The 25404-nt window shown below is 45.1% G+C and overlaps 1 protein-coding gene across 1 annotated transcript; it reads right to left on the bottom strand.

Moving 5' to 3' along the window:
- Positions 1 to 7317: 7317 nt before the first annotated feature.
- Positions 7318 to 21025, bottom strand: LOC118077375 (keratin, type II cytoskeletal cochleal-like). Its single transcript, XM_035101009.3, has 9 exons — positions 20555 to 21025; positions 18168 to 18376; positions 15695 to 15755; positions 13629 to 13724; positions 11593 to 11757; positions 10652 to 10777; positions 9189 to 9409; positions 8711 to 8745; positions 7318 to 8609 (listed from the first exon to the last, which is right to left on the bottom strand). Exons 1-9 carry the CDS (start codon positions 21023 to 21025, stop codon positions 8371 to 8373), a joined length of 1623 nt encoding a protein of 540 aa, XP_034956900.3. The 3' UTR covers positions 7318 to 8370.
- Between the last annotated feature and the right edge of the window lie 4379 nt (positions 21026 to 25404).

Raw genomic sequence — 25404 nt, 5'->3', positions numbered from 1 at the left:
GGTGTACACTATGTACAATACAGAACAACACCCATGGAAACAAAAATGCAGCAAAAAAATGGTATAAAAAAGATAGAAAAGGAATTAATAAGCAAATGCCACCCTCTCTTACAGATGGCATTTCATTCACTTGCATGGGATCAGAACTTAAGGGATCATCTTACCTCATATGTTCTGACTTGATCACTTCAATCTGCAGAACTTGCACTTCTACGAGTGCCACACAATGTCTGTTTGCATTTCTGAGGAGGCGTACTTTGCAATTCCCGGACTGCTGGCAATAGGCAGGCACCATCACTGCATTATTTTAGATACCTGATGAAAATACTTCTGCTTCGGCAGACCTCTCCAGACACACGATTTGCTTATAATGTTTTATCGGGCATTTTTAATAGATGTTTTGAACAGTTTTGAAATGTATTTTAATGTGTTTTATTTTATCTGTAGTTTTAAAAAACTGAAGATATGTCTGCTGCCCTGAGGTTCTTTGGGAAGAAGGGAGGAGGAGGAGGAGGAGGAGGAGGAGGAAGAGGAGGAGGAGGAGGAGGAGGAGGAGGAGGAGGAGGAGGAGGAGGAGGAGGAGGAGGAGGAGGAGGAGGTTTCCCCAAAGTGTGTAGATTTAGATGAGGAAAATGACACTGGGAAAAGATTATCCCCTTTCTTCCCAGGGCAAATTTCCAAGTCAGCTCCTTTTTATTTATTATATTAATACCCCTCTGTTCAAATATGTCACCAGGGGAGCTTACAATAAAAGAATGCAAAACTCCATAAAACAGTACAGTGGTACCTCGGTTTACAAACACAACTGGTTCCGGAAGTCTGTACTTAACCTGAAGTGTACTTAACCTGAAGCGAACTTTCCCACTGAAAGTAATGGAAAGTGGATTAATCTGTTCCAGACGGGTCCGCGCAGTACTCAACCTGAAGCGTACTTAACCTGAGGTATTTGAGTGTAATTGGTTCCGGAAGTCTGTACTAACCTGAAGCGTACTTAACCTGAAGCGAACTTTCCCATTGAAAGTAATGGAAAGTGGATTAATCCATTCCAGACGGTCCGCGGAGTACTCAACCTGAAGCGTACTTAACCTGAGGTATGAGTGTAATTGGTTCTGGAAGTCCGTACTTAACCTGAAGCGTACTTAACCTGAAGCGAACTTTCCCATTGAAAGTAATGAAAAGTGGATTAATCCGTTCCAGACAGGTCTGCGGAGTACTTAAACTGAAAATACTCAAACCGAGGCGTACTTAAACCGAGATATGACTGTACATTGGAATCAGATACAAAGAACAAATCTCTTTACTCTGTGTATCTACGTAACTGCTTTTAAGTAGCAGTGAAGATGGCAGGAGATCTGATACAGTATATAGTCTGGCCCTGATTCGGAAGTTTTAGAAATAATAGCAATGCAGGATATTACAGCTCGCCAATGGCTCTCTTCATATGGAACAAAGGTTGACTTGGGTCAAACTTCCAAGCACACCAAGGAAGTACATAGGGAAATGTCCTGTGCATTCTGCATCGACAGCGTCGCAAACTGGAAGAGGAGGTGTCTGGAGCTGAAGAACGTGGGGAGATGGCGGTGAAGGATGCCAAATGCAAACTGGCAGATCTGGAGAAGGCCCTGCACAAAGCCAAACAGGACATGGCTTGCCAGCTACGGGAATACCATGAACTGATGAACATTAAGCTGGCTTTGGATATTGAGATTGCCACATACAGGAAGCTTCTAGAAGGAGAGGAAAGTTGGTGAGTGTAATTTAAGCTTGTTAAAAACATTCAGTGGGAAGAATCCCAAGCAATATGCCTTTTCCCAGTATGATTCCAACAAGGGCACTGGCTCCTGGTAGGCAGATTATTAATTTTTTTTAGGGGACTGGGCCCCCTCAGTGCTCAGAGGGCCCCCTGCATGATGTCAGGACATTGTGTCTGTTCTCCTCAATCCTCTGGAGAAGGTGGCACCTCTGCTTTCCAAACAATATGTTTGCTTTACCCCTTATGTTCAGATCAAAAATGAAGTTATTTGCACAAAATTCAACGTGTGGCAGGTTTCCAAGTCCGAAATAATTGGGTTCAGGCATTTGAATTTTGAAATATCAAAAGGAAAAGTTTCATTATGGAGATTAAAGTTAGGTGCTACAATATGAGGGCTGCTTGTTCTCTTACTAAAACAGACTCCCACTCCAGAATTCATCCAAGACAGGAGTCAGCAACGTTTTTCAGCAGGGGGCTGGTCCACTGTCCCCCAGACCATGTGGTGTACCAGACTGTAGTTTTTTTTTGGGGGGGATGAATGAATTCCTATGCCCCACAAATAACCCAGAGATGCATTCTAAATAAAAGCACACATTCTACTCATGTAAAAACACGCTGATTCCCGGACCGTCCGTGGGCTGGATTGAGAAGGCGATTGGGCCACATCTGGCCCCCAGGCCTTAGGTTGCCTACCCCTGATTTCAGGCTTTGAAATTGGACATTGAAATTTAGAATAGTTCCATTTTGAATGGTGCATCTTGACAAAATCTAGAGATAACATTTGAAAGGGGGAGGGATGCATTTATAACAAGTATTTCACTTCTGGTTTGACTTTTAGACCTTCGGGGTTTTTTCTTTTCTTTTTTTCTGGTATGGTACACATATTCTTTCATATGCTCGGAAACGGAACGGATTTTTAAGCAGTTTTAATACTTTAAAAGAAGCTGCAAAGGCTAATTCACATGTTGTCCACTCACTTATTGACTATAGTTATCAAGAAGTGACTTGTGTCTGTAAAACAGCCATCACAGGTAGGATATCTGCACAAGCTCATCGGGGGTGCCAACTTGAATAAAATATTGGGGGGCCAAGATGCACCCACACCATTTGAATGCCAATGTCCATCAACTTTGGGGAGGCCTGCCCCCCCTCAAATATTTTATTAGTGGGGGCATAGGAGTTGGCTCCCATGAAGCCCATTAGCAGCACCCAGCCTGGTAGGGCAGATGCTGTGGTCCATGGGCCCTGGACCACAGCTGGGGCTGGTCACTGGCTGCAGCCTCACTCAACTATTTGCTTAACAGTACCAGGCTGAGCACTAGTTACAGGTAGGTAGCCGTGTTGGTCTGAGTCGAAGCAAAATAGAAAAAAAATCCTTCAGTAGCACCTTAAAGACCAACTAAGTTTTTATTTTGGTATGAGCTTTCGTGTGCACTTGAAACAGAAGTGTCAGACCCTTATATATATACAGAGGGTGGTGGGAATGGATGATGGGCTGATGGGAGTGGTAAACCTGTAGATGGCTGTTAACGACTGCTGATGACTGCAATTAGTCCTGGGGGGGGGAGCAAGGGCTGAGGCGCTAAAGAAAGCTTGATCATGCATAATGAGATAAGAATCCGACAGGCTGAGCACTATCTGTCTCCTTAGTAAAAACAATTTTAAGGGATTACCAGCAAAGGGCCCACCAGAGTGTCATTGGGGTGGTCTGGAGGGTACCTTGCTCAGGGTCCCCCTCATTACCTGGCACCAGCCTTGCTTCCACATGATGGTTTTCAAAAGAGACATTTCAGTCATTTCACTGTGAGTCATCAAGTGACAGGTCATCAGGGATGACCACTGACACATCAGTGAGCCCTAAGAGGTGCCTCAAGCCAGCTGTTGAGCATAGACAGAGATCTGAAATGGTTCTCTTTTTTTTATTTCTCCCTAGGTTGAATGAAGGGGAGTGTGCTGTGAACATCTGTAAGTAGCTTATAAACTGAGATAACTATATGACTATGAGACTGTAGTCCACATCCTCTTGGTGCATACCTGCCAAGTCCCAGACTACAGAATCCGGGACCGGCAGCCGCGTGACACCGGATGTTGCGTAGACTCAATTTCCAGTGTCGCTTTGCCCATCTATGGGCACCCAAAATGGCCGGCGCCGACTTCGAAAGTCGCATCTACGCATGTCCGGAAGTGCGTAGGCGCAACTTCCGTTGTCGCTCTGACCATCTATGGGCACCAAAAATGGCCGCCGTCGACACCGGAAGTCGCATCTACGCACTTCTGGACATGTGTAGACGCGACTTTCGAAGCCGGTGCCGGCCATTTTCGGTGCCCATAGATGGGCAAATCAGAAAAGAAAAAAAAAGGCCGCCGGCAGGAGAATATTAGGGAGAATAATGGGAGACGAAGAGATATGGGGAACCGCCGGGAAACGGTATAAAAAAACGGGTTTCCCAGGGAAAACGGGGTACTTGGCAGCTATGTCTTGGTGGTTTAAAAAGGAGGGGTGCTACAGCACACACACACACAAATCCAGGGCTGTCTTACCCATAGGCGCGAGGGGTGCAGGGCACCAGGTGCTGGGCTCTCAGGGGAGCCAGCCCAAGAGTCCGGGCCCCGATAGTTGAGTCAGGGGAACAGCCTGTCTGTTGGTCAGAGCATCACGGCAGGCTCTTCTGCTGCTGGCGGCTCTTCACCGCGAGTTCCGTGGTGACCAAGCCAGCGAGAAGCTGAGGCGGCTGGCTGGCTCTGCCCTCCTATGTGTCTGGGACTGGACAACCTGGGGGGAGGGTGCGCCCGGGCCAATCTTTGCACCCCGGCACCTCATATACTTAAGACAGCCCTGCCCCAAATCCACATGTATTTGTAACCCAATCCTTTCCTGGACCCTCAAAATATCCTTCCCAGGGCTAAAATTTTGCTCAGTTGATTAATTAGATTATCGTCATCATCATCATCATCATTATCATTATAAATGTGCTGTTCTCTTTTCTTCCTCCTCAGCTGTTCAGAGAAGTGAGGGGGCAATAGTGAGTGATGGTGGCCCCCACCGTGGAGCAGGAGACACACATGGAAGCAGCCCTAGAAGTGAAGGTGTTTGCAGCCGTGATAGGGCCACCTCTGGCAGCGGCACAACCACAAGGAGCGTCCAGACAAGTGGTGGGGATGTTTCCGATTCTTCTTGCCCAGTGACACATGCCTCTGCTCAGGGCTTCAGTGGTGGAAGTACTAAGACCACCACATTGCGCTTTGTGTCTGCTAGTTACTTATGCGGGCCACCACATTGAAAATAAGGAGTAGAATGAAGCACAAATGTTTCTCAGCTCCTGAAATCAGAAAAAGAATGTCTGCTTCTGTCATTGCTGAGCAAGAAGCGGGGCCACTTGTTGATGATTTGGGGAACAATAACTGAGATATATAAATCTGCAAGTGGAAAAACACACACCTGTTTTCTCATTGTAGTCATTGTCTGATAAAAGGCCCTTTCTGATATCACCTCAGTAGGGTAGGAGGCTGCCGTCATCTGTCTCCCTCTGGGGCTGCTCTGATAACACTGGAAGCCCAAAATTATTTGGGAGGAATCTACAACACTTTCCCATAGCACCACTGCCTCAGCTTCTGACCAGAGAAGGTTTCATTTGTCATATTTATTCTTACATTTAGATCCCTCCACCTTTCCTCCAAGGCAGGGGTCAGCAAACTTTTTCAGCAGGGGGCCGGTCCACTGTCCCTCAGACCTTGTGGGTGGGCGGACTTTTTTGGGGGGGGGATTATGCAAGAGCACCACGAGCCCCGGTGGCTGCTTACCTGTGTCTTGTGAGCAGCAGGGGCTGGCAGCGGCGGAGGGACAATGAGCAGCACGCGAAAGGGCTCTGGAGAGGGGCTGCTAAAAATGGCAGCTGCTCGAGCACTGCTGCTGCCACCAACAAAGCCCAGCCCCTTTCTCCTCTAGGCAGGGCAGGGAGAAGCCAGGAGGAGGGAGGGAGGAGACACCGGCACCGTGTGAGGGAGAAGGAGGGAGAGGAAAAGAATGTTCACGCTGACGATCCACACGGCGATTCCCAGACCATCCTCGGGCCGGATCCAGAAGGCAATTGGGCCTGATCCGGCCCACGGGCCTTAGTTTGCCTACCCATGCTCCAAGGTGATTTACATGGTTCTTCTCCTTACTTCTTTATCCTCACACAACAACCCTCTGAGCTAGATTCAGCTGATAGACAGTGGCTGGCCCAGGGCCACGATGTGAACTTTATAGTTCATCTCCCAGGTCCTAGTCCAACAGTCCAACCACTATGGTACCTTGGCTTCAGCCACCTGGAGGCCTCTTGAGCTTCTCTTCATCTGGCAGGTGGTAAAGGGGCCTCACCTTATGGTTGTGGGGCTGGAAATGGGTCATGAGATCAGGTCCTTGGTAGGACTACCTGGTTTCCTCCTGGAGGGATCAGCACGTTGCCTCCTAACTTTGGCTGCTTCTCACCCATTCAGGACCTCAGCTTCCAGTACTCCATCCCTACCTTGTCACTCTGCTGTCCTTCCAGTGTTGGAAGAAATGGGCTGAGCTGTTACTTTTTGCATGCAAGACAAATAATCTACCATTGGCCTACAGACCCTCCCACAAGTGTGACTAGTGGCAAAGGCACGGGGAGAGTGGGGAGGGATGGCACACCTGGGCATGTGGGTTCTTGGACTTGGTTGTGGCACAGAATTGGATCCACCCACTTATCTGCCACCCAAAATTACTTCCCCCCCCCATGGGGGGGGGGGTAGTACCAGAAGCAAAACTATACCAGGCATGAGAGCAGCGAGAGGCTGCACACTAGTGTGACACTGTAGCCCCATAAAGACTGCCCTCCACTAAGCAGGTGTTTAGGGTTTTTTCTAGTACAGGAACATGATGCCAGCAGCCTTATAAGTAAGTGTTCATCAACTCTGAATTGTTGTAAGAAAGCAGCCAGTGACTAAAGAAAGGTGCACTCTGATCCTGAAAGGGTGTAGAAGATTGGCTGTGGTTACCTAAATTTGTGGGGAAAGAACTCTGCCTATCATGTGTTTTTAGACACAGAGGCATTTCACATATTCAAAGCTTTGAAAAAGGTTTGTGGATACTCTACTCGAAAGAGAATATGAAGAACCTACAACAAAATGTTGCAGTATGTTAGGCTCCTGTTCAGAATGCCACCCAGCAAGCCAAACTCTTTCCCCATGATTCTCCCATTCAATTCTCCCCTGCCCCTCCCCAACAGGCAGTCACCACTGCATACCCACTATGCATGCTCAGTCCTTACCAAAATGATTTTAGTCTCAACCCCCAGACTTGTTTTTCTGTACTTCTGCAAACCTTGGGATTTCCCCAAACTTGCAGATTACCTCCCTCTTGTGCATAGGTGGTGCTATTTTGGTTACATAAAGATTCACACCTTGAAGAATGACTTGCTATTAGTATATATTATAGGATCCGGCTGGGACTCGCATCACAAAAATATTATTATTATTATGGAGCCTTGCATCTTTTTCATAAAGCTAATATACCATCACACTGTAGGCCATGTGCTGCTGTATAGGTTTATTGGAAAATACAGAATTTAATCCAAGAGATACGCAAACCACGGGGACAGCAGGAGGAATATTCAGCAATGTCCCCACCTCTACTTGTACATTGAATAAAGGAATGCAGCTAGCTGACAGTGTGGCAAGCTAAAAAACGACAGTTTTTGCATGTGTGTAGTTGCTCCATTGGTGTGCATGAAATGATCTGAAGAAGTTAGCCACCACTTAGCATTCCTCTATCCAAGAGATCCCCACAAAATCAAATCCTTGCTTATTGCAAAGAACAATTGTTTTACATACTCTGCTCTTGAGGAACATCAGAGTTCCCCAGAAGCTTATCAAAAGCTCTCTTTTTTTAGCTGATTTGTAATGGTGGAAAACAGCTTGCCCACCAGGACCAAGTCAGCAAAGAAGTTTGGGGTGGGTATGTTCTGCATTATACTGTCAGTTGGGATCTTGTGAGTGGTAGTGGGGAAAGATGTGATTCCCTGCTGGAAGGCCAAAAAAAAAAAAAAGGGTGGAGTGCATAATACTACCACGCACTGTGCATATTTAACACAGTCCACATATATTTTGTAACTAGGTGATAGGGATAGGATCGTTTTGATTGGTCTCAGGTGTTCCCCCCCCCCTGCACCCAAAGTTCGTTCTTCCCATTTCTACACCACCAGTCTGCAACCCTTTTTAAAAAAACTAAACAAAAAAGACCTCCTGAAAATTAAGGTGCCTTTTCATCTGCATTTCACCTAATATATAACCCCAAGGAATGAAGTTTTGTGTGCACTTTCCCATAACACATGCTTTGTTGCATGCGCTGGAGAACAACATATCAAGACTCAGAGAAGTGCAGATTTTAAGGACAGCTGTGTTTCAATTCACATGTTGCTTCAAGAACTGTGAATTAGGTAGGTTTGCATTTTAATGTGAACGAATGTCTCACCCATCCCTACCAGGTGTGCATACCTGGCTAAAGAAAGGAGTATGCAGAGTAGCCCTAAATGCTCTTCTAGAAGGCTTAGGTGTCCCCGCTGAAGCACCGCGTTCCCCCTTCAGAATGCTCCTTTTTTGTTTTCGTTTTAATATTTTGTTCTAAAAGAAGTGGAAGTGGACACAAATTTGACATTAGAGCTTTTTGCACTTCCAGCACCGTGTGCCCCAACTGATAGGCAAGGGGCACCCAGTTCACTGCCACCAGCCATGATGCTTCTTCCAACAATCCCTCCTCCTCGGACTATGGTCCTGCTGCTGGAAGCATATCCCCCTCCGATACAAGGATCAGAATCATACGCAGCTCCTCCCTGGGTCCGACACACTGCTGCAACAATAACAAGGAAACACAACACAGACTTCGTTAGTTCAAAACTCGAGAGAGATCCACAACAAAAGTGAAAATATAGAAAGCAAGGTACAACTTACAAATATTCACGGGGCAGACCCCTTCACCACACAACCTGTTCAGAGAGAATGGGAAAGAATCATATTTCCATTGTATCATGGATGTTGAATTCTGAGCTGAAGTGATCCCCCCTTCTCTTGGTTCATGTGGCTCACCACATGTTGCAGTTGAAATCAGTTTCCAAATGGTGGCCCTCAAGAGTTGGTTCATGATGAGATAAGATCAGAACATGGGGTTCTCCAGATGTTGCTGGATTACAGCATCCAATCATCCCTGACCATTGGCCAGGCTTGCTGGGGATGGTGGATGTTGGAGCCCAGCAACATCCATAGGGCACCATGTTGGCTAGTCTGGCATAGACCTCAGGAAATCTATGGGACTTGTTACCGGTAGTAATGATTAGCAAAAGTCCCAGTGATTTCAGTGGGCCTATTCTACATGCGACGATCTCTGGATCCAACTCGGTGTGTGCACCTTGCATCGAAACAATCAACCCACCTGCTCTCCTCTCCTTCCAACAGCTTCCTGTAGGTGGCAATCTCAATATCCAGGGCCAACTTGACATTCATGAGCTCTTGGTATTCCCGCAGCTGTCGGGCCATGTCTCCTTTGGCCTTCATCAGGGCATCTTCTAGCTCTGTTAGCTTGCACTTAGCATCTTTGAGGGCCATCTCTCCACGATCTTCTGCTTCTGCAATGGCAGCCTCCAGTTTGCTGCGCTGCAGAGGCAAAACCCAGAGACATAATCCCGACACATTCTCATCCATTGGGCTGAACAATTTAAGCTACCGTGGATAAAGTTGACATTAGGGCTAAAGTTCTGAAGGAGACTTTTGCAGCCCAAGAACCACATCCCCTTCTGGGAAACAGTGGTGGATGGAGACAGAGGCAAAAGAAGGTTGTGCAAGGAGTGCAGATTTTATCTCTGTACAGTAGGGTAGTTTCTATGCACGTTTACACACCCTTCTGTATCCTCCATCCAGCCAACCAAGAGATCAAGGACACATTCAAGTCAGGCCAAAACAATCTTCAGCAGGATGCAAAGCATAGCCAGGGAGCAGATGTGGCCTGGGGAAAGTCCTGAGGGCCAGATGGAGAAGGCTGGATGGTCACTTTTGCCCCCCCCCAGGCCTGAGGTTCCCCATCCCTGCTCTAGAGGGACTGTAATGAGAGTGACTGATAGTGGAACCTAAAACTCTTCACATTGAAGTACTGGTATAGATATGAAATGAGTTCTGGAGATCCCAGAGAGGCAGCTATTGTATCATCTTTGCAAGAATTACTCAAGTCAAGTCAAGACTCTCTGTTGCGCCAGGCAGATTCCTCTTCATTTATACACTTTATAGCAGGAAACATGAAAATCCCCCCCCAAAAAAAATTCTTGCCTAGAGCAAAACTGGAAATTAATTCCGAGGATTCTGCTCAGGTGAAATATCTGTGGGAGGTTTCGGGGTAGTTAACAGAAAGTTGAACAGGCTTTTGCCAGGTTGTTTTTGTTTTTAATTAACCATATCTCTTCTTTCTGTCAATATAGTCCCAAATGTGTGATCTGAAAGCACGCGAAGCTGCAACTTTGCTGAAGTTAGGTAGCTCTGGAACTGCCCGGTGCCTGTTTATTAGCTAATAGACACTGTGGCTCCTATTCCTTCCGGTCCTCTTGCCTTCACCCTTTGCTTTCATCTATATATAAACAAACAATAGAGTTTCTTCAACATTAAGAGCTGGCTAAAAAAATTCCCAGAACATTATTTATTGAGAAACGAATATCACATCCCATGCCAACAATATTCAGCAAAGCACACCCCTCAATTTTCCTGCCCACGAATAGCATGGAGAATTGGAGGGTGAGGTTGCTCAGCCTTCATTTCTTCCCTCAGCTCACTGTGCATATCAGGAGTTTCTTCCAGGCACAAACTGGTATAACTGTGGCAGACACCCACACAAAAGTGGCCTAGAGTTACCTGCCCTTTGGCACTGTCAATTTCAGCCTTCAGTCTCTGCATCACGCGGTTCAACTCCATGATCTCGTTCTTTGTGTCACGTAGGTTGTCACAGTGCTTGCCAGCTGTTGCCCTCATCTCTTCATACTTAGAAAGAAAACATGACATGTGAAATACCTTCTGGAACAGTTAAAGGTAAAGGGTAAAGGGGCCCCTGACCATCAGGTCCAGTCGTGTCCGACTCTGGGGTTGTGGCGCTCATCTTGCTCTATAGGCCGAGGGAGCCGGCGTTTGTCCGCAGACAGCTTCCGGGTCATGTGGCCAGCATGACAAAGCTGCTTCTGGTGAACCAGAGCAGCGCACGGAAACGCCGTTTACCTTCCCGCCGGAGCGGTCCCTATTTATCTAATGCACTTGGATGTGCTTTCGAACTGCTAGGTGGGCAGGAGCTGGGACCAAGCAATGGAAGTTCACCCCATTGCAGGGATTCGAACCGCCGACCTTCTGATCAGCAAGCCCTAGGCTCTGTGGTTTAACCCACAGCGCCACCTGGGTCCTACCAAGTTAGACTTCATAATTATCCAAGCAACTCTTCCCTCTTAATAATCTATGGTTTACTAAAGTTCACTGAAGTTTCAGTAATGTTCATGTTAGGCAACAATTTACCACAGATGGCAACACATTTTTAAACACACCAATATTCCGATACATCTTAAAAATAAAATAAAAAAATAAAGCTTTATTAAAACATCATCTTAGAAAAAAGTTTTTATTTAAACATCAACAATGCAATCAGTATCTATCTGACTCTACCTGTGAACAGCATTCTCTTAGCCATCAAGACAGAAAATGTTTCAACAATGCTCCAGGAGCAGCTAGTGATTTCACTTGTGAACTTTCTCTGCTCACATATACAGTACAATATCATCTATCCTTTCCTCTCAGAGAAATCTAAATCTCACCTTGCACTGGTACCATGACTCTGCCTCAAAGCGGCTCCTGCTTGCGATGTCTTCATACTGGGCTTTGACCTCAGCAATAATGTCATCCAAATCTAGGGCTCGGCTGTTATCCATTTGCACAATAACAGAGGTATCTGAGATGCAGGCATGGAGTTCCTGGAGTTCCTGTAAGAAGCTAGGTATGAGATTCCTCTCCCACCTGTTATTACAGTCCCTCCGAGTGCCCCTAATTTCCTGGGACAGTCCCAGATTTGCAGAAGCTGTCCTGTTTTCTGATTTGACCCCAGAATGTCTCACTTTTCCTTAGGATGTCCCTATTGTCATTGGAGAAATGTTGGAGAGTATGGAGTTATCCAACCCCCAAGCCATCTAAAGGCAGCCCTGCATAGGGAAGGTTTTTTTTAATGGTCGATGTTTTGTTATGTTTTTATATATCTTGGAAGCCATCCAGAGTGACTGGTGAGTATTATTATTATTATTATTATTATTATTATTATTATTATTATTATTAAACAGGATGCTCCTATTTTCCTCAGAGAAATATTGGAGGATATGTTATTATTAGATGACCATTTTCTGTATTCTCAAGGCCCACTCTCTTATTCAGAAGCTGGGCCTGGGGGACTGGAACAAACCAGTCCCATCTTGGATTTCATTTGCATGACATAGCAGTATGGGATCCACATGTGTTGGGATGGTATAAGGTGGGGTGACTAACCCCCCAGGTCAAAGGCCTGGTGCACCCACCCATCCCCAATATACCACAATTTTTGCTGGCTGCAGAAAAAAAGGGGGAGGGGTGTTAAAGCAGACATAGTGGAGCCCAGAACCTTGATTCAGATCAAACATTTGATGAGTAGAGAGGGCAGTGATAGGCCTGCCTCCTCAGCTGTTCTGTATGAAATCAGCTGAGGATGGAAAGCTGCGTGCTTCTGTGTTTGTGTACATTTCTCTTTGTCTGTGTGTATCCTCTCTCTCTCTCTCTCTCTCTCTCTCTCTCTCTCTCTCTCTCTCTCTCTCTCTCTCTCTCTCTCTCTCTCTGTGTGTGTGTGTGTGTGTGTGTGCATGCAAGAAAATACATGTGGGCATGTGACGGGTACACCCCCTCTTGACCACACCAACTGCTGGCATGTGCCCATCCTGCCTGAAGTTTGGCCATGGGTGAATGTGGTCCTTGGTCCCAGTACATTTCCAAGCACAATTCAAAGTGTTGGTGCTGACCTTTAAATCCCTAAATGGCCTCGGCCTAGTATACCTGAAGGAGCGTCTCCACCCCCATCGTTCAGCCCAGACACTGAGGTCCAGCTCCGAGGGCCTTCTGGCGGTTCCCTCCCTGCGGGAAGTGAGGTTACAGGGAACCAGGCAGAGGGCCTTCTCAGTAGTGGAACGCCCTCCCATCAGATGTCAATGAAATAAACAACTATCTGACTTTTACAAGACATCTGAAGGCAGCCCTGTTTAGGGAAGTTTTTAAGCCTATCTTGGACTTCTTCCATGCTTGCCTGGGAGACTCCAGTAAGCTTCAGTCTCAAACAAGACAGACTGGATCTGGCCTGTGGGTTGCCAATTTTCACCATAGATGTGTGTGTGTGTGTGTGTGTGTGTGTGTGTGTGTGTGTGTGTGTGTGTGTAATCAGCTTCAGCTGCATAAGGTTGAATACTATGCATTGACTTAACATACCTGAAGTTTGGTCATGCTTCTGAAAAATCAAATGGGTTCATCAGACATATGTTAAAATGCATCTGTATAGTGCAGGCATCCCCAAACTGCGGCCCTCCAGATGTTTTGGCCTACAAGTCCCATGATCCCTAGCTAACAGGACCAGTGGTCAGGGATGATGGGAATTGTAGTCCAAAACATCTGGAGGGCCGAAGTTTGGGGATGCCTGGTATAGTGGCTAACTTAGACTTTCCCCCTCTTCTATTACCATACATTCTCATGGTTGCTGTTGCTGTTTAAAGGAATATAGACTTTACTAAATTAATCAATAAAAAGTGGGCTACAATGTGTATTGCAGATTAGGAAATGCCATTACCGCCTCGTACAAGCATCTCAGAAAGTTGATCTCCTCAATTAAGCTTTCCACTTTCGCTCCCAGGTCAGCCTTGTTCATGTATATGCAGTCAACATCCTAGGGACCAGTTAAACATATGGTAAGACAGGGTGTTTTTTTAAATTACAATTTCCCAGAACACAACAGTGGGCCATTGGTAGAGTACTTTGATAATGGCCCATACCCAGCATTTCATGCAGCAGAGCAGGAAGCCTGTTTGAAGCAGATACAAGTGGGACCTCCGACAGTGTAGAGTGCTTGTTGTTTAGGATTTCAGCCACTCCATTCCATTTCCCCCCCTTCAATACCCTATCAACATCCCATGGCCACTGAGCATGCTCAGTTCTCACTAGAGAATAGACCCTTGTTGGATCAGACCATTTTATGCAATTCAGTCTCCTCTTGTGCCATGGAGGGAACTGTCCTATCACCAGTGCTGAAGTCAGATACACCTGCCAATCTGGTTGGGTCCATGGGGAAGAACCACCTTGTTCTTCATTCTCAGGAAGCTTTGGCTCAGCCCTTGAGTATCATCTTCTGTCTGGAGAGGGCTAGAATTGTATTATCCTTCCGTGTCTCAACATGGCTTTGGTACCTCATTGGTTCCTTATGGCCTAGCTATGAATCATCACAGGTGAAGCCTGTTTTGTTTTTGTTTTTTAATCTGGGCAGCAGACTGTGTACCTCTTTAGATACTTCCCCGTTACCTGCACTTACCATCTTATTCTCCAATCTATTTGCCTGCCTGTATACTCAACATGTAATTCTGCTTCTCCCTCTGCTGTACCCCAGGACCATTAGACAGACCGAGGAAGCCACCTCATGAAGCAGGTCCTGAGCATCCCAACATTGCTGTGCCCACTGCTTTTTTTCTAAAAAAAAATAAATGTTTAGGGCTTACCTTCCAAGTCCCGGACTGCAGAATCCGGGACCGGCAGCCGTGTGACACTGGATGTTGCGTCGACGTAACTTCCGGTGTCACTTTGCCCTTCTACGGGCACCAAAAATGGCCGCCGGCGGCTTCAAAAGTCACTTCTACGCATGTCAGGAAGTGCGTCGGAGCAATTTCCGGTGTCGCTCTGCCCATCTATGGGCACCAAAAATGGCCGCCGCCGACACTGGAAGTAGCATCTATGCACTTCCGGACATGCGTAGATGCAACTTTTGAAGCCAGCGGTGGCCATTTTTGGTGCCCATAGAAGGGCAAATCAGAAAGAAAAAAAATGGCCGCCGGCAGGAGAAAATGACGGAGAAAAACAGGAGACGAAGTGATACGGGGGACCACTGGGAAAAGGTAAGTAAAAATGGGGGTTTCCCGGAGAAAACGGGGTACTTGGCAGCTATGGTTTAGGGGTACTCTCATTTTCCTACTCATATTGAAATACTGCCCCTCAATGAGGCCAAACTTAGATTCGCAAAAATGTTTAGGGCTATGCGTACCCCTGCGTACCCCCAGAAAAAAAGCACTGGCTGTGCCTGACTTATTCTTTCTCAAAAGCCTGCAAACCAATCTTTACAGCGTTGAAACTTGAAAAGAGGACCTCCAGTCACATTTCTGCCTTTAGATAAACCACTAGTAAATGGACACTTTTTACAGTGGTACCTCTACTTACAAATAACTCTACTTACGAATTTTTCTACTTACAAATGGAGCTCCGTCCGCCATCTTGGATGCGGTTTAGATAGGATTTTTTCTACTTACGAATTTTTAGATAGGGTTGCTTCGACTTACAAATTTTTTCTCCCAATGCATTCCTATGGGATTCGACTTACAAATTTTTTCGACTTACAAATGTGTGTTCGGAAGGCATTAAATTCGTAAGTAGAGGTACCACTGTATATCCAACACCAGAAAGAAGAGATGTCACTGGAGAAGGGCCATATCCACGGCATGATCTCAAGGTGGAGCTGGAAATGTCCTCTGCCTGCAACCCAAGGACAGCTGTTGCCAGTCAGTGTAGATGACATGGGCCAATGGTTTGACTTGGTACAAGGCAGCTTCCTCTGCCCCATGCTCATTTATTTCAATCAAGCTGTGCATCACTTACCTTTTTAAGTGTTACAAATTCGTTCTCAGCACGGGTTCGTCCGTTGCACTCCTCTTCATACCTGGAGAGAAAGTGGATCAGTTCTGGACAAGTGTACGGAGTATTCACCCTGATCTGATTGCACAAGATTTGCGCAGAGCTTATCCTATTTCCTACTGCGTATTGACATTCATTCTGAGTTGTTTGCACTGAGGGCATATGACATCACTCAACATTGTCTTCATCCCACCTTTCACAGTGCATTTTCCAATCGGTTTCCTTACTACATATTTTGTGTGAAGCAGATCCGTTGCCCAAGAGCACCAAATCCACTTTATTTGCGCAACTTGAATTTGCTGGCGCTTGATGGATTCATACTGCAAAATAGCAACGGTCCAAAACTGGCCCTATTCTTACACTGCAAAAAGGGTGTGACATTTGAACAGCACAGCAAATGGGTTTTTCCTATAGTTCAAAGAAGAGATATTGCGGGTTTGGTTCCAGACCACTGCAATACAGTGAATATCTCAACAAAGTCACACATTATATTTTTTGTTTCTCATTGCATATAAAAGTTATGTTTGCACTATACTGTAGTCTATTAAGTGGATGGCAGCTGCACCAGTGTCCTTGTAAGGTGCAGATCATGTCCTCGCTCAAAGAGGGCACGTGTTGTGGTGAGACCTGACAACCAAACCCTTGTGTTGTGGGTGGGTACAATTGGATAGCCACAACACCCGATTGGTAGGTCCCTTGTTGCCAGGTTTAATCTGACCAATGAGACACTAGCCAAATGGATCAAGGGACCTATATATGCCAATGCACATGACCCTGAGCTTTCTTTCTTGGTCAGTGCATCAGAACACACATACACCTCTCCCTATATTTAGGGTGTGCACACTTGACCTTGCTATGCCACCGTGTGCTGTCTGTCATTGGGACAGACGAACGGCAGGAATTTTCGCCACTTGGCTGATTGGCTGGTGCCATTTGGGTTTTGCCTGCCACATAGCAAATTGTCACAACTTGAAACGTTGCGATAGGCTCTGGTTCAGGTGATAGGGATGGGGGAACGCTCTCGCCATCCCTATGCGAAGGGTATTCCGTTAAAGGAATCCAGGGACTCAACTTGGTTTAGTCAACCCTGTGAGGGGGTTGTGCCCATGCCTGAATCCAGGGGGACAGCTGAGTGGTGGACATAACATGTCCCCAGCTTTCTACCATTCCAGGTGTTCATCCTTGGCTGACCTATGCTGGTGCCCTGGGTCAGCGCTACCTGCAATGGTGCAGGGAGCTAGTCGAACCAGAGCCTATGCAACCACTCACCTGATGTAATCAATAAAGTTGTGGCCTAAATTCTTCCAAAAACCGAACCAAAAATTTGAGTCTTGTGTGAATATATTTAAGGGGGAGGTTTAAAGGTCTGAACACGCAACAGGAGTAGCTGTGTGATGGGTACAGGTTCCTGCAGCCTTGTCTCCAACCCAGCAGCAACAGCTCTTCCAGTCCTTCAACTTGTAAAAGAACACCATTTCTGCAAAGTTCAGTAAATCAAGATGTACCAGTGCTATGTTCTTTGGCAGAGCTATCATCTAATTTCTTGTATGAGACTGGGAATGTAGCTTTGGCTAAGGGTTAGTTCTTTAATTTGGCGTGGGAATATGGATCCTTTTTAGACCAGGGGGGAAGAACCTGTGGCTCTCCAGAAGTAGCTGGACCACAGCTCCCACCATCCCTGACCATTGTCCATGCTGGAGTGCAACAGCAAGGACAAATGTTTCTCAAGTCAAGCTATCCCTATCGTAAAGACAGGAAGAGGATTACGCATGAAACGGGGGAATGGGCCTCCTGAACCTCCCATCAGAACACAGGAGCCAGGGAGAGGGATCTATCACACTTATGTATTTAGTTTTCTTATTATCCTGCTTTCCTTCCATCATGAGAACCCAAAGCAGCAGCGATGTGGTTTCCTGGTGGTCACCCAGACAGGTCTTAACTAGGCACAGACCTGCTCAGCTTCAGCAAGGTGGTGATCTCATGAACCTTCAGATCACACCCTGATATTAAATATACAGACCCAACAGATATCTATGCTGCACTGTATAAGCCTTGTGTGTCCTGGAGGGAAGGGTGAAGTCTTTGCAGGATAGCTTAATGCATTTGGCCTCACTCAGTGCATGTGGATCAATCAACTTTGCATGCAGAAACAGCGGCAAGTGGGGTTTATCTGGGCCTTTAAAATGGCTGCTTCTGAGGGAATACTTCACAGAAGCAACATCTTCAAACTTTGCATAAGCAAAATCTGTTGACTCAGAGTGGCAATAAAGAGATTTAATTCATTTCAATCAGCTATGTGTCACTAAACTTTGGAAGAGCTGCAAATATTAAGGGCCTGTTTGTAGGGTGTTCACATGTAGTAGAATACCCCACAAAAAATCTTTTTCTTCTTCAAATGAAGCTTATGCAACTTCAGAAAACATGCTGTCTCACTTACTTTCTCCTGTAATCTTCCAGTACATCTCTTGAGTTGGTCAGGTCAGTCTCCAGCTTACTTCGGTCGCATCCGAGGGCCTCCAGGTGCTTCCTCAGGTTATTGATAAAGGCATCAAACAAGGGCTCTATGTTGCTCCTTACTCGTTTCTGCTCTTGCAGTAAGCTCCATTTTGTCTCCAGCACCTTGTTTTGTTGCTCCAAGAAGCGCACCTAGCTCCCCCCCACCCACAAAACAACGGTTGTTATGATGAAACTTAGTAGACAAAAACCTGTGTATTTATTTGCACATGTCCTATTCCAACAGCCCTTCACCTTCCTACCACCTTAGGTATATCTCCCTCCAGCATGGAGACAGGATAATGGAGTATATGGAACACTCAAACCCTATCTACTCAAATTTGGCTTTGCAGCCACATCTCAAATAACTTTCTGTAGTTTGGTGTGTTGAGGTGCTGCTAGAGTGGTCTAATAATAAATCCCTCTTCCCAGGGAACTCTGGGAAATGTGAAGGGGAATAGGATTCTCCTTACAACTCTCAGCACCCCTAACAAACATTTTTAGAGGAAGCCATGACTGTTAAAGTGGTATAATAGTGCCCTAAATATATGGTATGGATGTGGCCGCAATGATCTATTTTCTAAGTTAAGCATACCTAACTCCTTCAACGTTTCCTCATAGGACTTGGTCTCCAGCATAGCTGCCAAGTTATCCCTTTTTTAAAGGGATTTTCCATTATGCTGAATAGGCTTCCTCGCGAGAAAAGGGAAAACGTGGCAGCTATGGTCTCCAGGCCCCATCCAAATGTTTCTTGCCCTCTCTTGGACATGTTCTAGTTTGTTAATGTCCTTAAACTGTGGTGCTCAGAACTATGCTGTATCATAGCTGAGTGGGATTTTGGACCCCTGGTCTTTGAGATCCTACCCTGACTATGTTTATAGTCTACTGCTTGGGCATATTAAATTGCTGCAAGCAATAAATAAATAAATATATTTTTTAATAAAAAAACTACTTCCCCTAATTCCTGATCTCCATGCCCAAAGCAATAGTTGCATGAGAACATTTCCCCCTCTTACAATGCTCTCTACCCACCAATCATATGGAAAAGTTCTGTGTCTACCCATGGGACAAAGTTGTACAGAATACTGGGATGTGTCCTCCAAATGTGTCAATTTGGGTGAGACATTTCCAGCTTTCTTCCAGTGATGTAGGACCTAATATTTTGGCCAGTGTGTACAGAAATCCAATGTTCTGAAATTGGGATTTGGATTTAAGTAGTAGAACCCATTCTACTACTTTGCGTACGGAAGACTCAAAGTTCAAGTTCCTCACATCTCTGCTCTTGTGAAAATGCCATAGCTTTATACTAAGGTTGTGTTATACCCTTTAGAGGGTGGATCAAGGTACTCCCTAGAACCATGGGCACTGGGAATACAGGTGTTAATTGCTTAGGTTTAACCTTTAGCAACCACTTGCACCCTAAGGCAATTGGGCTACAACTGCTGCCACATGCTAACCCACTGCCCTATCAGCACCAACATGGAATGGGTGGCAGAGAAGACCAAGAAGGCCATACCATAAAACTACAGAAAGTAGAGGAGAGAGACTGTAGCACAACAGAAAGTAACAGTGGATCGTAGCTCTGTAGTAGAGCAAGTGTTTTGTATCTGGCAGGCCCCAGGCTCAATTCCTGACATATCAATTTAAAGGATCACCCTCAGGTAAGCAAAGCGGGTAAAGAATTCTATCTGAGATCCTGGCAACACAGCAGGAACCTGTGGCCCTCCCTCCAGTTATTGTTGGACTACAACTCCCATTCATCCTTGACAATTGGTCTTGCTGGCTGGGGCTGAAGTCCAGCAGCCTCTGTTGGGTTCCACACCCCTGATTTAGATGGATGAGGCCACTTAATGTTCTTCCTCCCAAAGGTGCTTTGAGAGCTGTTATTGTTGTTGAAAAAAAGGCAGTCAGCGCCACTGGCTTCATGCCTTCTGTAGGGCAGTAGAATCAGAATCTGAAACCGCTGGAAGCATCTGGGGGATCCAAGCAATGTGTTGGTCGATAGAACCACTGAGCTAAGCTGGCTCACTTTGAGACTTTCAAAATAACCATCAGTCCAAAAGTAACATCCAATGTGTTTCGAGGTAGCAAGGCTCCTTACTAGGGAATTACGAATTACCCAAAATATTCCCATGTCAAAAAATTTCTGCTGTAAAACATGGTTTCATTCTCTTCTCCCCATTAGGACATGACTTGATGGTATTCAAATAAGTTTTCCTCAAAGTAGACCTGCTGAAATCAATAAGTCAGGTCCATTAACTTCATTGGGTATACTCCGAGTAAAACTTAGTTGAATACCACCAACCCCATGCTTTCTTGCTGATGACTCACCTTGTCAATGAATGAAGCAAACTTGTTGTTGAGGGTCTTCAGCTGCTCTTTCTCCTGTTGCTTCACCATTTGGACGCTGGGGTCAATGTCCAGGTGGAGAGGCTGGAGGAGGTGAGGGTTGACCGTGACAGGCGTGATGCCTGGTGAGCAAGTCCCGCTGACTCCGCCAACCCTGTAGCCAAAGCTGGAAGTACCATAGCCATATCCAAGACCAGGGGCCCCCAGACCGTATCCATATCTCACTGGGCGGTGGCTGCCAACAGCAATTCTGGGCCTGCAGGACGAAGCACCAGAAAGACTTCTGCTACCAAATCCTAGCCCTCGGGGGCCCACACTGCTGCCCCCTTTGTATGAGACGGTGCTAACGGCACTGTAGCGTTTCACGTTCCTTGGTACCACAGCTGAGGATGAGCTGTAATTCCTGACAGCACCACCCCCTCTAGTACTAGCACGGAATGACTGGCAAGACATAGCAGCTGTCGGATAGCGGAATGAAGGATGATGATGTGCCTTGTGTCTCTGTGTGCCGGAGCAGGCAGGGAAGTTATCCACAGGCGGTACCCTCAATCTGAAACCAGAATTGGAACTTTCCCCTCTTTTTATCTGTGCGGTGAGCAGCTCTCATCAGCCCTAAATCGCCATTTACACCCCGTTTATTAGCTTGGGGTGTTGCTTAACCAGTTCGCTTGCCCATTCTGCTGAGCAGAGATCTGAGCTATACTTAAAAGCACCTCTCCCGTAACTTCTAATTTAATGGCAGGGAAATCCAGTTTCATAAAAACTAGACTTGAAGGCCTCCCCTTTTTATAGTGATGATGAAAAGAGAAAAGCAAGAGAAAGGGACTCGTTTGATGTCCTCAGCATGTTCAGAGTTAGGAAAGAGGCGCTTGGTTCATTTTACAGGTGAGAAAAAGCAAACGTTGATACACAAGCCTGTGAGAATGCTTAGCTGGTGATGAACAGATGTGGTCAAAAATCTGAATTCAGATTATGCCAATGTAACTCTGGAGCTCCTTGTTGATTTACCTTGGGTCCAGGGCTTTTTTCAGGGGGAATTCACAGGAACTCAGTTCCAGCACTTCTCAGGTGGGTTCTGGCACCTCTCCATTGCCATTCTAAGAGAAAAAGAGAGAGTTCTGAGACCCCTTTTTCTAGAAAAACAACAACACTGCTTGGGTCCATTGAGCAAAGGCAGCATGGCTGGAACTAGATGTCTGGGTTGACAGCTGCACATGAACACTGACCCCATTGCACATCCTTGTCTATGTAATTTTTGATAGAGCCAAACACATGCTGTGCCATCAAGCTGAAATTCTGATCATCCCTGAAGTGGGAAGGGGGCTGAAAACTCACATTGCGATGGCATCATATTCTGATGGCATCATATTCTGTTCATTTATTTACTGGAAAGGTCTGTAAATTGCCTTTGGACCAAATGTCTCCAAGGTAGCTAACTTTCCGGCTTCTCTTTCCCCCAGTTATTTTTCTGTTTATTTTGCCACACTTCTGTTTTAGTTTATGATTAAAAACCTCACTGTAATTCATCAGAATTTTAGTGTTTATTTCTCCATCCTGAATCCCTGTTTTGCTCTTGGTTTTGCCAGCCATCACAAGATGAAAATGCAAGAGACCGGATAATATGCCCCCCTCGATGTTCTTTACCGAGAAGTCTTAACAATCCGAAACTAGGGTGGAACAGTAGGGCCTTTTAATGTTCCATCTGGCAACAGAACTGTGTTCATCACCATTCATTTCCTCAGCAGCCAACCCCAACTGTGGGGGTGCACATGTTGTCAAATGCCTATTTCTCATGGTGTCAAATGCCTATTTCTCATATTCCTACTTTACATTTTTAGGTGGACACTTTAACAAGAATCCTACATTATAGGTACAAAAGATAAAGTATGAAGAGGCCCCGAGTTGCATGGTCTGTAGAAAAGACAAATTCTGAAACACAAACATTTACATTTATGATGAATGGTTCCAAAAAAGATGTGCAAACTGATATGGAAATGTGGTGACCTGAACTTGAGATTGGAAAAATGAGAAACGGAGAGAAATTGAAATTTCGTACCACCTGGTACTTAACACTGGATAGACTGGCTAAAATAAATAAAACTAACCAAAACAAATGTTGGAGGTGCCAGAAACAGAAAGGAACATTTTACCATATGTGGTGGTCATGTCCGGAAATTGGAAAGTTTGGGGGCATGATACATGAAGAATTAAAGAAAATACTCAAGATTAATTATAGTAAAAGCCCAGAAATATTCTTATTGGGGAGAGTAAACAATGATATCCCAAAAGATAAAGTCAAAATTCTTTTATATGCAACAGCTGCGGCAAGAATATTGGTTGCGAAATTTTGGAAAGGGAAACAGATACCCACCAGAGAGGAATGGCTCCATAAAGTATGTGAATGTTTAGAATTAGCCAAATTAACAGATATAGTAAGACACAAACCTAAAAGCTTAGTGAAAAAAGAATGAGAATGTCTGAATGAGTACTTTAAGAAACAAGATTCAAAGCCGAGTATCTGGTTGAGTTTAGATTGAATTCATGAAGAGTCAAAAGGCTGAAGGATGATTTATGTTAAAATAAATTTAAGTAAAATATAGGGGGGGGGGCAGAAAACAGTTAGATGAACAAGATGGAAGTGAAGTGTTGTGCGGTTGGTGGAAGTCAATACAGTGGTACCTCTACTTACGAATGTTTCTACTTACGAATGGAGCTCCGTCCGCCATCTTGGATGCGGTTTAGATAGGATTTTTTCTACTTACGATTTTTTTCTCCCAATGCATTCCTACTTACAAATGTGCGTTTGGAACGCATTAAATTCGTAAGTAGAGGTACCACTGTACAGTATTTTGTTTGTATTTTTTGTATTGTGATAATGCAATGAGGATTACGGTGCTGTTTTGTTTTAAATTGTTTTATCTTTGCATTGTAAGATATATTAATTTTTTCCTTTCTTTTTTCTATCCTTTCTTTTCTCTTTTTTTCTTCTTTTGTCATCTTTTCTCTTGGTTTTGTGTACATGATTCAAAGTAGTTGAAATTGGAAATTTATTTTTTTAATTTGTTGTGATATTGTTTATTATAAATAAAGGCTTTTTAATTAAAAAGAAGAAGAAATCGACAGTTTGCTCATCCTTACTGTCTGAGTGGCGTGTGTAATGACATGGTGCAGATTTTGCAACTGAACCTTCCCACTTAATCAGAGGCAGATTTAGGGGAGCGCTAGCCGTTCGGTTGCACTGGGCGCAGAACTTCAGGGGCACTGGAACTATTCTTTAGAGTGGATTGTGAGAGGTACACCGAATTTTGGCATAGTACAAGGCACTGCTGAAATTTGAGAGCCCACTGACTTCATGCTTTCTGTAGCTGCTAGAATCAGAATTGGAGCTGCATTGTTTTAAATGATTTCTTTGCAGCTGGTTTTCTCAGAGCATATCAAAGCACTTTCAACTGGAGGCATGGCAGGGAGCATTAAATGCACGTTTGCATTCCATGTGCAGGTTTTGAAAATTGCATCAGGTGTAGGTGTATGCATGTGTGATGATAATTAGCGTGATCAGAACAGGCATGGAGGGGAAATTATTATTTTTTTCGCTGCTATTGAACCTTAGGAAAATTCCTCTTCAGTGCAGACAAAGGAAGGGCATTCTACGCATTCTCAAAGACATTTTTGAATAAACAAAGCTTACTACTCCAGTTCGCGCGGGGGCCATAGCTCTGCACTGAGGATCTGCTCTACATGCAGAAGATTCCAGGTTCAATTCTCAGCATCTCCCAGTAGGCCTGGTAAAGTCTCCTGCCCGAAGCTCTGCACAGCTGCTGCCAGCCAATGAGCTAGGTCAGGTATCTTCAGCCTTTTCAGACTCAGGACCAACATGCATTTGGGGACCCATATCTTTGTCTTTTACCAGAGGCAGATTTAGGGGAGTTTGGTCTCAATGGGCACGGAACTACAACTATGATTTAGAATGGAGTGTGAGAGGTGGAGGGGCACAAAAAATTGCTATTGTACATGGTGCTGTTGAAATGTGAGACCCTAAGGCCCATCACTGACCATATATTTGCATGGTATTGGTGCTCCTGTTGCAATTCATCTTGGATCAGGATGTGCCCCACTAGTAGGTTCTATCCCATCATTGAAAACCAGTGAGTTAGATGGACCAATGGTCTTAGTATGAGGCTGCTTCCTTTGGATGGTATTCAACTAAGTTTTACTCAGAGTAGACCCAGTGAAATTAATGAGCTTGACCAGGTTGGTTGAATACTATCTTATATTCCTAACGGTTCAGAGTTTAGCCTTCATGTTTCTTTTCCAAAGAGGTTGTAGAGCAGAACTTTGGTGAGCTCAAAGACTGATTAAGGTCTCTTGTGCAAATGAAATTCCGCCTTAAAGCAAATTGTATGAAAGGAGCCACACACAGTCAGAATCGATGCACACAGCTTAGATCAACAGCAGTTTTATTATGGAGATGGCATGAAATTGGAAAGACTTCAACATAAACACAAAAGTAACCCGGACAACACCATTACTGGCCCCCAACAACATCCAACATACCATCTCAGGACTATTTAATTGCTCATCTTCTAACATTGTGTATGCCATCAAATGCCAACAGTGCCATTCAGCTCTCTATATTGGACAAACAGGCCAAACCCTACGCCAAAGGATAAATGGACACAAATCTGACATCAGGAACCACAAGACAGAGAAACCAGTAGGAGAACACTTCAGTCTCCCAGGACATTCTATGCAAGATCTCAAAGCAGCTGTTTTATTACAGAAAAATTTCAGAAACAGACTGGAAAGAGAAGATGCTGAATTGCAACTCATTA

This window comes from Zootoca vivipara, chromosome 2, assembly GCF_965207765.1.
Source record: "Zootoca vivipara chromosome 2, rZooViv2.hap1.1, whole genome shotgun sequence".
Lineage (NCBI taxonomy): Eukaryota > Metazoa > Chordata > Lepidosauria > Squamata > Lacertidae > Zootoca > Zootoca vivipara.
This window is presented reverse-complemented; position numbering and strand designations above follow the sequence as displayed.

Bases quoted from the DNA above. Each gene is read 5' to 3' on its own strand.
- LOC118077375 (XM_035101009.3), bottom strand. From the start codon at position 21,025: ATGTCTTGCCAGTCATTCCGTGCTAGTACTAGAGGGGGTGGTGCTGTC. The intron at 18,377-20,554 runs GTGAGTCATCAG...GGGGGGAGCTAG, and splicing joins TTGCTTCATTCATTGACAAG to GTGCGCTTCTTGGAGCAACA. The intron at 10,778-11,592 runs GTGAGATTTAGA...TTTCTTTCTAAG, and splicing joins AGTCATGGTACCAGTGCAAG to TATGAAGAGATGAGGGCAAC.